Source organism: Hemicordylus capensis, chromosome 5, assembly GCF_027244095.1.
Source record: "Hemicordylus capensis ecotype Gifberg chromosome 5, rHemCap1.1.pri, whole genome shotgun sequence".
Lineage (NCBI taxonomy): Eukaryota > Metazoa > Chordata > Lepidosauria > Squamata > Cordylidae > Hemicordylus > Hemicordylus capensis.
The window spans coordinates 99115465-99128578 of NC_069661.1; the positions used below are offsets into that span (position 1 = coordinate 99115465).

The following is a 13114-nucleotide window of genomic DNA, read 5'->3' on the forward strand; positions in this document are numbered from 1 at the left end:
CAATGCAAACTCAGTGGTTAGGAAGACTAAAGGAGCACAGCACACATGATAAGCAATTTGGACAATCATCTGACCATGTGACAGTAAATACCTGCATTTTAAATACTACATTATATATAGTATTTTATTGTATTTATTTTATTTTATACCACCTAACCCAGATGGCTTTAAGCAGATTATAGAAATAAAATAAAAACAGATAAAAGCAAAATAAAAAACCTATTAAAACCATTATAAATTAAAACCATTTAAAAATCACCGAAAGCCAGGCTAAAATTATATGTCTTTAGGGCTCTTTTAAAGGCTGATTATCCTTGGTTTTTTAAGCTTAAGCTTTGGTTATCTATGGGGAACACATTCCACAGCTCAGGAGCAACAACGGAGAATTAACTATTTAACTAAAATAGTTAATTTTGACTATTATTGAGATCATTGAGAACAGTAATAGTTATTGTTCTTTGCTGAGAACAATAATAGTTAAAATATGATATGCAGAATTTTTATTGAAAAAGAATAAGGACTCTACTGAAGACTCATGTTTAAGTAATAAAAACAGCTATAAATATATTTCCTAGTTAATTAATTGAAGGTTTCTGTTCTATATGTGATCAATTTATTCTAAAACTTGTCTATTGAGGGAATCTAGCACTATTTCCCAAGATTTATCAAATTTTAATAAGTGGCAGAGAAGATAATAGAGTACAGCAAGTAGGAGCCTAACACACAGGTCAAAACCAATCACTATGTATATTAAGAAGACGCTACTTTCAGAAAAGCTCAGACAGAATACATTTTGTCTTTATGGAATTTTAAGAACTTGGCTTCATATTTAGCATACTTAAATGTATGCACTTTATAGGCACTATAAAGCTATAAATCCCAATTTTATAAATAGAATAAATATTATTTTATATTTTATATTATAATTTTATAAATAGAATAGAATTGTAAAATACACTTCTTTCCTACAGTCTGTGTGTGTGTGTGTGTGTGTGTGTGTGTGTGTGTGTGTTGTATCTATAGCAGCACATACTAATGCATACATGAGCACACCTCCTTGATACTGCCGCCCAGAACCTCATTCTGCTCACTGATTGAAAAAAATTAGAGGGAACACTGGCTGTTGGTCCAGGGCCATCATCTCTCCAATGGCCCAGGTAATGAGACATGCCTCTGGGTGACCAGACCGCTTCCTCCCCCCCGCCCAATGTGCCCCCTGCGAGACAGGCAATGTGACCTGCTTGAGAGCAGGAGTATGTCCTTTGCCACCACTAGTCGAGGGGACAGATAGCGGCCTGGCACCACCAGCAGGAGGGAGAATGCCTGGATGACACCACTCAATGTGCCTCCACATCACCGACGTCCCCAGATGCTTGCTGTCCTTTCCCCTGCAGTGGATGCAGACAGCATGTGTAGGGTCATCTTGACAGTGCTGCTGGTGGTCTTGGACTACTTGGGTGCTGGCAGCACTACTGGGCTTGCTGGTTGGCAGGCCAGGTATCACCACATCAACCCCACTTCCCTCTGCTGTCCATGGCTGCAAAGGGCCTGGGAAAACACAAATGACACTGTCATCCTCCTGCCCTGGCTCCTCCTTGCCCTCGGATCCTGATGGGGTCGGGGTCACACTAAGAAGAGGGATCCGTGGTGGGGAGGAGGATCTGGCGGGGCTAGCAGCTGTCACCATTTCCTCTGCTGCTCCATAGGAAAAACAGGTCCTTCTTTCCGGGCTAGGTTTCCCCTCTGCCTAAGCTGCCTGTGCTGTGGGAGGTGCCACCAGAAAGGCGAGCTGCTGCACAATGACCTCCGGGGGACTTGGAAGCTTGAGGAGTAGGTCCTTCTTTCCGCCCTGCCCCCTGCCGACTAGCATCCTAGACCTGATCCTAGACCTACCCTGCACCCTCCTAGACATCCCTTCCTCCAAACTAGGCCCAATCGAACAAGAAAAACAACAGCACAAAGTAGAAAGCGCCAACTGAAACAGAATCTAAGTACCAAGCAAGACCAAGTCTACCACAAAATCAACCCAAACCACAGCACACCTAAAACCTAAGCACAGAAAATAACAACACACAAGTGCATCCCTCTGAACCTAAAAAGAGAACCATCAAACAAAACTAACAAGAACTAGGCAACAGGAATATTTATATGATATGATATGATATGATTTCTATACCGCCCTTCCAAAAATGGCTGAGGGTGGTTTACATTAAAATAAAAACAACTAAAATCAATTACCCGTTAAAATCAGAAACTATACAAACAAAATAAAACCATTAACAAAACATTTAAAACAGTTTTTTAAAAACCCTGGAAAACCAGGCCAAACATTTACAGATTAAAAACTATTAAAAAACCCTGGAAGGCCAGGCCAAACAGATAGGTTTTAAGGGCTCTCCTGAAGGCCAATAATGAACTCAAATTACAGTTTTCTGCCAGGAGTGCATTCCATAGCCCAGGAGCGGCTACAGAAAAGGCCCACCTCTGAGTTGCCACCAGATATGCTGGTGGTAACTGAAGACAGACCTCCTCTGATGACAATGTGCAGTGTGAATCGTGCAGAAGAAGGCACTCTCTGTTTGTTTGTTTGTTTGATTGATTGATTAAGTGCCGTCAAATCGGTGTTGACGCTTAGCGACCACATAAATAGATTATCTCCAGGATGATCTGTCTTCAACATGGCCTTTAAGGTCTCTCAGTGGTGCATTCATTGCTGTAGTAATCGAGTCCATCCACCTTGCTGCTGGTTGTCCTCTTCTTCTCTTTCCTTCAACTTTCCCCAGCATTATAGACTTATCAAGGGAGCTTGGTTTTCGCATAATGTGTCTGAAGTATGATAGTTTGAGCCTGGTCATTTGTGTCTCGAGTGAAAATTCTGGATTGATTTGTTCTAGGATCCATTTGTTTGTTTTCCTGGCTGTCCATGGTATCCTCAGAAGTCTTCTCCAGCACCAAAGTTCAAAAGCATCATCACTGCTTTTTCTATCTTGCTTCTTCAAAGTCCAGCTTTTGCATCCATAGAGTGTCAAAGGAAAAACCATTGTCTGAATGATTCTAATCTTTGTAGGTGTAGACACGTCACGGCATCTAAATATCCTTCCCAAGGCCTTCATTGCAACCCTACCAAGTGCTAGTCTGTGACGTATTTCTTGACTGCTGGATCCTTTACTGTTGACAGTTGATCCTAAAAGGCTGAAGCTATCCACAACTTCAATGTCCTCATTGTCAATTCTGAAGCAGGTTGCTGTACCCGTTGTCATAAGTTTAGTCTTCTTTACATTTAGTCGTAGTCCTATTTTTTCACTGTGCTGCTTGACCTTCATTACTAGAGCTTGAAGATCATCTGTATTCTCAGCTATCAGAGTGGTGTCATCAGCGTATCACAGGTTATTGATGTTTCTTCCTCCAACTTTAAAACCACGCTCATCTTCTTCCATTCCAGCTTTTCTCAGTATATGTTCAGCATATAAATTGAATAAAGAAGGAGAAAGTATACAGCCTTGTCTTACTCCTTTGCCAATCTGGCACCAGTCTGTTTCACCATGTTCTGTCTGGACTGTGACTTCCTGCCCTGTGTATAGGTTTCTCATGAGAACAATGAGATGTTCCGGGATGGCCATTTTCCTAAGGATATTCCACAACTTGACATGGTCGACACAATTGAAGGCTTTCACATATTGACTTCTTTTTGGTATTCTTTGGCTTTCTCAATTATCCAGCGTGCATTACCAATGACATTTCTTGTTCCTCGGCCTTTTCTGAAACCAGCTTGAATATCCGGAATTTCCCTTTCCACGTAGGGCTCTAATCTGTGTTGGATGATCCTGAGCATTATTTTGCTAGCATGTGAAATTAAGGATATTGTGTGATGGTTTGCGCAATCTGTTCAGTCTCCTTTCTTTGGTATAGATATGTAGACTGACCTCTTCTAATCTGTTGACCACTCTGTCGTTCTTCAAATTTGCTGGCATAGTTTGGTTAGAGCCTTGACTGATTCTTCTTCTGTTGCCTGCCGTATTTCTGTAGCTATTCCATCAATTCCTGAAGCCTTCTGACTTGGTAATGACCAGAGTGCAGGGAATATTTTCTAGAGTTTCTTGGATGTTGACGTCCCTGCTGTACAGATTTTCAGTATACTCCTTCCATCACTGTTTGATCTTCTCTGAATCAGTTACTATCTGTCCTTTGGCATCCCTTAACATACCAATTCGAGGTTGGAATCTCCCTCTGAGTTCAGAGATCTTTTGGGAAACTTGCCTTGTTTTTCTGTGTCTATTTTCATCCTCAAGGTCTTTACAGATGTCACTGTAGTATTACTCCTTGTCTCTTCTAACAGCTTTCTGAAATTCCTTATTATGTTCCTTCCTGAGGTCTTTATCTTTCTTGACTTTGGCTTCTCTTCTGGGCAATTTCCACCATGCCTGTTCTGATATCCATTTTGCTTTCTTTTGTTTCTTGGTCTTTAGCAGTCTCTTTTCACATTCATCCTTAACTACTTCTTTGATTTCATTCCACACTTCCTCTAGTTCCCTATCAATGAGGTTCAGAACTTTAAAGCGATTCCTGGTGTTCTCCTTGAAAATGGTGGGTAGATTCTCAAGACCATATCATGGAAACTGGATAGCTTTGTTTTTATGCTTTAGCTTGACTTGGAACTTGCACATGAGCAGTTCATGATCGGTTCCACAGTCGGCCCTCGGCCATGTCTTTGCTGTTATAACTAAGCTCTTCCACTTCCTTGCACCAATAATGTAATCAATTTGATTTCTGTATATTCCATCTGATGATGTTCATGTGTATAGGCACCGCTTTGGTTGTTTGAAGAATGTGTTAGCAGTGAAGAGATCATTGGCTTGGCAGAAACTAATAAGTTGTTCTCCTACTTCGTTTCTATTTCCTAGGCCATATAGGCCGACTATGTTTTCCTCCTTACCTTCTCCAACTTTGGCATTCCAGTCTCCAACCACCACCAGCACATCTTGCTTGTATGTCCTGTCAATTTTAGACTCAACTTGAGCATAAAACTCATCAACTTCCTCTTCTTCTGCCTCAGTTGTTGGGGCATAGACTTAATGAACGGTCATGTTAAAGGGCTGTCCACAAAATCTAATTGATATTACTCAGTCACTGACTACATTGGACCCAAGTACTGTCATTGCTATACCCTTCCTATGAAAGCAACAGCGTTCCTTCTTTGGTTTTCATGCCCTGAGTAGTAAAAAGTGTTATTTTCTGACTGAAAGTGTCCCATTCCCGTCCATTTTAATTCACTGATGCCCAAGATGTCAATCTGTAGTAGATTCATTTCATTTTTCACTGTGTCAAGCCTTCTCATATTCATGCTTCTTATGTTCCACGTTACCATTGTAATTCTGTCTTTGCAGCTTCGGATTTTCTTTTCCCACAGGGCAACATCAGCTGCTAGACGTCCAAAAGGCTTTAGTCTAACTGCATCATAGTACTCTGAGAGATCCTCAGCTCTTCCTCAGTAGCATGTTGAGTACCATCCGACCTGAGGGGCCCATCACCCAGCACTACATTGACAATCATTCTATTTTGTCTATCCATGTGGTTTTCTTGGTAAAATTCAGGCGTGGTTTACCATTGCCTTCTCCCGCGCAGTGTGAAATGATGCCTTTGTTCTTGACACTGAAGTGATCGTCCGCCTCCAGCACCTTCCTATATCACTGCTGCCCAATACAGGTGCCTGGGGAGACCCCTGTTCCGAGAGGTTTGTTGTAGACTCCTGATCAGAGGTCTCCTCATGAGTCACCACGGCACGGAGCTGCGCCGTGTTGACTCACAATCAGGGAAACAGGATTTGTGGAATACTCACTCTGCTAACCTGTTTAACTTTGGTGGGGGGGATGTAACTTTGGGGGGGGGGATGGTGGGGGGGATGTAGTGTAGGCCACTGGGAAATGGGCTGGGCTCCCTTAGCCTGCTTTCCAGCGGTCGTGAGAATAGCCTCAATAGCTAAGAACTGAAAGCAGCAAATGAATAATAGATAACACATTTGTTATCTATTACCCTCTCTCATTTGTTATCTATTATCCAATTTTGTAAAGGTCTATTGGAAAGCCATCCAATTCCTGGTTCAAACTTGGTGATGATTCTATCTATTTCTTCTGCCACAGGTTCCTTGAGAAGCTTGGCATGGTTGCTGAGATCCTAGCAGGTAAGTACAGCTCTAGAAATTTAGAAAACTCCTTTATACTGGGAGAATTTGAGATCTAAATTATTACATAAATGTTGGTATATTCCTTTCATTTATTTTTTGGATCTGTTATCTGCTTGCCTTCTTGGGAGAGAAGCAGTTCAGTTGAACAGGTTTGTATTATTTATTTGTTTCCTTGTTTGTTTGCTGCTCTTCTAGTCAGGAATTTATTTGTCCTGGCTCATCTTTCATATTTTGTATTAGACAAATAACTGTTTCTGAAGCAAGTATGAATCTAGAAGTTGTACCTTTGATATTTCACCTTGTAATTTTGAGTATATATATTTTTTGTACCTGTTTTCTTGTGTTACAGCTTGAGATATAATATATATATTTTAAATGATATCTTGTTTAGCTTCTTTTAACGCCTTAGTGTGAGTCCCGCAGGGATCTGTACTGAGACCAATGCTTTTTAATTTATTCATAAATGATCTAGAAGTTGGGGTAAACAGCGAGGTGGCCAAATTTGCAGATGATACCAAACTCTTTCAGGTAGTGAACTTCAAAATAGATTGTGAAGAGCTCCAAAAGGATCTCTCCAAACTGGGAGAGTGGGTGACAAAATGGCAAATGCGGTTCAATGTTGGCAAGTGTAAAGTGATGCACATTGGGACAAAAAACGCCAGCTTCAAGTATACACTGATGGGATCTGAGCTGTCAGCGACTAACCAGGAGAGGGATCTTGGGGTCATGGTGGTCAGCTCATTGAAAGTGTCGACTCAATGTGCCTCAGTTATGAAAGAGGCCAATTCCATGCTTGGGATCATTAGGAAGGGGTTGAAAATAAAACTTCTAATACTATAATGCCCTTATATGAAACTATGGTGCAGCCACACCTAGAGTACTGCATACAATTCTGGTCACCATATCTAAAGAAGGACATTGTAGAACTGGAAAAGGTGCAGAAGAAGGCAACCAAGTTGATCAGGGGCCTAGATGAGGCAAGGCTACAACACCTGGGGCTATTTAGTTTAGAAAAAAGATGACTGCGGGGAGACATGATAGAGGTCTATAAAATCATGCATGGTTTAGAGAAAGTGGATAGAGAGAAATTTCTCTCTCACACACATAACTCTAGAACCAGGGGTCATCCCATGAAACTGATTGCCAAGAAATTTAGGTCCAACAAATGGAAGTATCAACTTGAAGAATCAACTTGAAGAATTCTCTGCCACAAGATGTGGTGTTGGCTACTAGTTTGGATGGCATTCCCCTCAGGGGATGAAACCGCTCTGGGAAGAGCAGAAGGTTTGAAGTTCCCTCCCTGGCTTCTCCAAGATAAGGCTCAGGGAGATGCCTGCCTGCAACCTTGGAGAAGCTGCTGCCAGTCTGTGAAGACAATACTGAGCTAGATAGACCAATGGTCTGACTCAGTATATGGCAGTTTCCTATGTTCCTGTGTTCATGGAGGAGAGGTCTATCTACTGGCCTGAGGGCTACAGGCCACCTCCAGCCTCCATCCAGCCAGAGGCAGGATGCCTCTGAATACTATTCACAGAGGAGTAACAGTAGGAGAGTGGGCATGCCCTCAACCCCTGCCTGTAGGCTTCCAGCGGCATCTGGTGGGCCACTGTGTGAAACAGGATGCTGGACTAGATGGGCCTTGGACCTAATCCAGCAGGGCTGTTCTTTTGAGGCCAGGCTAATGCATGGCCTTTAATAAAACTAAAAGCTTTCCAGCTCCTGGCAACACCCTGCAGTGCTGGTTAAATGAGAAAGTACGTGTTTACATGCTTCAACAGACTTGCCAGAGGGTATTATTTAATAGAGAAGTGTTAAGTCTCAAAGTAGGTATGGGAGTATTAGGAGTGTTTGACTGCAGCATACACTAGCTGTGGTCAGACCAAATTTTGTCATCAATGGTAGCATACTGGAGGTAGAGCTGCAATGAGCTGGTTATTAATATAAAATAGATCCTGGAATATATATTATATAATTTGATTTTAGTCTCTTGCCTGGTGTGAATTAGGGATTTGCACGAACTAGTTGGTGCACTCCCAGGAGGCAGGGCGGGGATTCCTTTAAGGAGCAGGGAGGGTGCCCTTACTTGCCCCACCGTTTCCTCCCCACCAGTGCTCCCCCCCACCAAAGTGTTGCTACAGGGCTGCAGCATACCTTCTTGCAGACCTGGTGAACGGGGCTGGCCAACGCAAATGTGCGCACACATGCGTTGGCCATTTGTGTGGTGACATTCACTGGGGATGCAAGAAGGTACACTGCAGCCTCGCACCAACACTTTTGGGGAGAGCACCAGTGGGGGGAAATGGGAAGGACAGGTAAGGGCACGATCTCTGCCCCTTAAAGGAATCTCCCACTTCTGAACCGGCTCAAACACCGGACTTTCAAACCGGTTCGGCGCTTCCGAAAAGGAGCACTGAACTGGTTCATGCACATCCCTAGTGTGAATGACTGGTCTAGTTTATGGTCTACGACTAAACTGAAATCTCCTCCCATAATCCAATTTTCTGTATTTAGAGAACAGGTTTTAAAAAGGTATTTTTTAAAATAAATTTATGTTGGCTGACCTTCGGAGCATATACAGAGCTTAGCAGGAGAGGTTGATCTGCTGAGATGCAGATTAACCTCTCCTGCAGATATAGTGACCTTGTGGATCTTAAGATGTTTAGTATTTGAAGGTGACAGTTTTTGGAAATTAATATAGCAACCCCTTTGGTTGTGGATGAGGCAGTTTCCCAATGCAAAGTATTTGTTCTTCCTAATTTTTCTGCAGATCATGGCCTTCTGCTTGTAACACTGGACCTAGCTCTATCTAGGGCTGTGCCTACAGTCTGTGCTATGTCAGAAACTTTACTTTCTGTTTGTGAAAAGTTGAGATTTTCCGATCTTTTTTTTTTTTTTTAACATTTTGTGTCCTTGTGATTTAATTTGCCCATTTTAGGCATAGCAGCATACTGTTTAGCATGGTGAGATGCTTTTGGTTTGATCCAAGGGTCAGAGTTGTTAGGAATCTACCATTATAGCTGACATCACTCCCCCCACCCCCCGGATCTGTGCTTTTGAACAATTTTACGAGTGGGTGGTGGATGGAACACCCCAGGGCACTTAACCTTATAAGGTTGATCTTGCCTTGAAAGACAGAGTTACAGAACACTGAACACCAAGTCCACTCCAATTGCAACCAAGGGTTATGGACAACTGACCACCAATAGTACTGGAAACAGTTCACTCTACAAACATCTTGCACTACTGTAACATCTTGAAATATCTGTTTACTGCCAAAGGCAGGACACTAAGATGGATAAACCATTGGTCTGGCAGGGAAGCAAACAGTCAGAATAATTTGATTTTCATCTGTACAGTTGTTTCTAATTTACTTACTCAGAGTACACCTGAGTTACTAAGTTGTTTATCATTTTGTCCATTTTGTATCTTGTAAAATCTTCTATGCCGTCTTTCACAGCAATAACTGTTAGAACAACCACAAGAGGCAACATTGTGATTTCTTTCCTGAAGGCTTCTACCACTGGGATCCAGTTCAAGATGGCTATAAACAAGAAATACACATTGGCAGCTCTGAAAGAAAGCAAAAACACACAAGGTGTCAGTCACCGAACTTCACACAGGGAATGTCCAAAGCTAGATAAGACACATGTAGTAGTTAACTTTAGATTTTTGTTTAAACATGCTTGTTCAGAACAATAAGTTGTCATTTGAACATCAAAATATATCCCTTCATATTACGATGCTGTATGCATACTATGGGGCTAAAAACCAGAAAAGATTTTGTAACATTGCAGCAGAATCAGTGTGAAGGCACCAGCTGGGGGTGGGGGGTGGGGCAACTGGTTCCTCCCATTGGCTTATACAGGAGAGGGGGAGATGCAAGACACCTATGCCAGAACCGTAAGGACCTGCTTGCTAGAAAGTGGGTGCGGTAGGAGAGCCATACAAAAAACTACAGAGGTAACAGGATGTTGAAGGATCTCTGTGACTCTATATGATCCAAGGGAGCACCTGGAATTGCAGTGATTTGACACTTGCTTCTCTGTTCTTTCCAAGCTGAAGAACTACCTTCTTCATACCAAGTTTGGCATCTTCGGTGTCAGAAGCAGGCACTGCCATTGAATTTGTTCATCCACTTCCAGAATAGAAGAATAATAAAATTTAAAGTTGGAAGGAACCTTAAAGGTCTTCTCCTCTTCAGTGCAGGAATCTACTACAGCCCCCACACACATTTTTAATCTTCATGTTACATTTTGTCCTTGGGTATTGGTACGAAACTTTGAAATATAAAGTAAGAATCAACTCTGAAGATGGAATCAATGAGAGGAGAGGAGAAGAGAAGGTATCAAATGTGGGAACAAAAACTTTGAGGTGCACAGAAGACAATTTATTGCCTAATACACACAATAAAGTATGAACACTTTTCCTCAGGGGAGACTTTCAGTTATTTCAAAGAGAAATCAAAACTATTTTGTCTCCTACCCCATCTCATTATACAGATGGTGAGGAAGACAAGACAGGTCTGGTTTCCCTTTGAAAGAGCTGAATCAGAGTTGCTCCAGAGGAAAAATCTTAATACAACATAGTAGGCAGTAAACTGTCTTCAGCTTAAACTGTCTTCAGTCAGCCCTGGATATTATAATGGCTTGTCTGATAAACACTGAGAACTGTTCTAGAAGGCTTGCTTACTTTCTAAATTAATAACATTAATAATGATTTTTAAGCACCTGAAACAAAAATCTGCTGTACAAACATAAAAATTCAGATCTTGTTTGCAATCTAAATAGGCAAGACACAAAAGGAAAAGGAAGTTATCCTAATTTGCAGTAAGGAAGCAATATTGAAATGATTCCCAAATTTGTGTCATTTCTTGCAGTAGGTCTATGCCTTCCCTTCTCTGACTTGTTCTATATTTTAGTATATGTGTCATGGAAGCAAGTCCAAGAGAGCCACTCCCCTCTCCAGCCTGCCTGCAAAATCTGGCTTAAGCCTTAAGAGATCTTAAGTTCTGCACACACCTTCCTTGCTCTGTGTGCCCCACCTCCAGGATTCGATTCATGCTGAGATTAGGAGTGGATCCCAGGCACACACATTTCCCCACCTCGCTTCCCGTCACAGGTAGAAGTTACCAACTGTTCAATAATTCAACTGATTCTTGTGGGAAAGTACTCATTGAGTGGGTCATGCATCATTTAATGAATGAAGTTTGTATTTATAATTGCGTTAATATTTTAACATTGATATGGCATTGCTTTTCTTTTACAAAGTACAGATGAACACAGAAGTCCAGCAATACTCCCTCCTAATAGAAATTTCACAAAAATGTACTTTACCTGTGAAACTGTTCAAATAAGTTCTTTGGTATGAAGTTGAATATATTGTACTTTGTAGTCCGTATTCTGTTATTCCTATAATATTTTGATACTTTCCCATATTCTTCTTTAAATTTCCCCATGCACGGTATAACAATCCTGTGCTTGCTGGTTGTCTTGGATAGCTTAGAAAACTCATCACCATTCTTGGTACTGTCATCAACTCTGCCTCTTGCAACTAACAAGCGCCGCCAGCGAGATCTGGCCCATCGAAGAAGTCCTGCCATCTGCAACCTAAGCTGTGTCCTTAACAGCTTTTTAAAAAGAAATTACAAAGAGTGGTGAATTAATACATTACAAGCAAGAAAAAGTCACCATGTTGTTTTGAGAAAATCCAGTTTAGAGAAAGCCATTTTTAACTTTAGGATACCAAAATTGTAACTCTAGATATTAACCGTTTATGGCACAATACTGCTAAATAAACATCATTTGTTTGTTTGTTTGTTTGTTTGAGGTTTCAGTTCAGACCAGAGGACAACTATTTCTGGGTTAACACCCAGAAGTCCTAACATTTTCAGCCTGGTTGGCTGTTTTTCAATTTTGTGTTCTACCACAGAGCTCCCAATCACATGTCAGCAGGCAGGGCACAGAGGTGAACTGGCCACAGTTCCTAATAGCAAAACGCTTGTACAACTAATTGACACAAGAGACATCTAGCTCGTCTCCCTGCCGGCACCTTTCCTGATCTCTCACTGAATTTAGCCCTCCTTCCCTGCAGCAACAGCCAGTGAGGAAGATCAAACTAGCTGGCTGACCAGCTCACCAGCTGCTCCACCCTCTGCCCCCTTTGCTGCATCTCCATGTAGCAATAGCAACAGCAATAGCACTTACATTTATATACCGCTCTATAGCCGGAGCTCTCTAAGCGGTTTACAATGATTTAGCATATTGCCCCCCAACATTCTGGGTACTCATTTTACCGACCTCGGAAGGATGGAAGGCTGAGTCAACCTTGAGCCCCTGGTCAGGATTGAACTTGTAACCTTCTGGTTACAGGGCAGCAGTTTTACCACTGCACCACCAGCTGGGAAGGAGGAAAATACATTTATAGTTGCTATTCTATTGCCTTTACTTGCCCACATACAACACAGTGTTAGGCAGGTGGAAGCACACTGCCTGTGCTGCTGCGTGGATCACAACATTGACACAATTGCGCAAGAGTGCTCTTGCGCAACTGGCAAAGAATGGCACCAACACAGTTGCACAACTATACAGCCATGATTTCCAATGGTCATACAGTTTTGCAACTGGTTTTTTTGGGGGGGGGGGCGCAATACTGCAGAAAAGAGTGCTCTGGTGTAACTGGGTTGGCATTATGTTTCTGACCCACACAGCAGTGCAGGGGGTGTGCTACTGCCTGCCAAATGCTATGCTGTACATGGGCCACTGGGTGATTTTGTATTGCTTTACACTATAGATTAGAGATGTCAACGAATCGGATTTTTTACTATTTTGATTCAAGCTCGAATCAAATAGCAAAATCCTCAAATCTATTAGTTGAAACAATGGCAAAACCAGCTGTTTCAACGAATCAGCCTTGAATCAATTCAAGTGATTTCGC

At 41.9% G+C, this 13114-nt stretch overlaps 1 protein-coding gene and 1 long non-coding RNA gene across 10 annotated transcripts in view; one reads left to right on the plus strand and one right to left on the minus strand.

Annotated features, from left to right (window-relative positions):
* Positions 1–13114, minus strand: part of ATP10D (ATPase phospholipid transporting 10D (putative)) — a 120962-nt gene that overhangs the window by 82072 nt on the left and 25776 nt on the right. For all 9 annotated transcript variants that reach the window (XR_008308752.1, XM_053256941.1, XM_053256942.1 and 6 more), the window contains 2 exons: positions 11515–11807; positions 9557–9751 (listed from right to left, as the gene is read on the minus strand). Coding sequence is in view for 8 of the 9 variants with exons in the window: in XM_053256942.1 (XP_053112917.1) it covers positions 9557–9751; positions 11515–11807 (488 nt within the window). In the remaining variant the exon portion in view is untranslated. The remainder of the gene's footprint in view (positions 1–9556; positions 9752–11514; positions 11808–13114) is intronic.
* LOC128327739 (uncharacterized) lies at positions 24–12048 on the plus strand. The gene is made up of 3 exons (XR_008308753.1): positions 24–83; positions 6138–6178; positions 10238–12048. It is a non-coding gene; the product is annotated as an uncharacterized LOC128327739 (long non-coding RNA).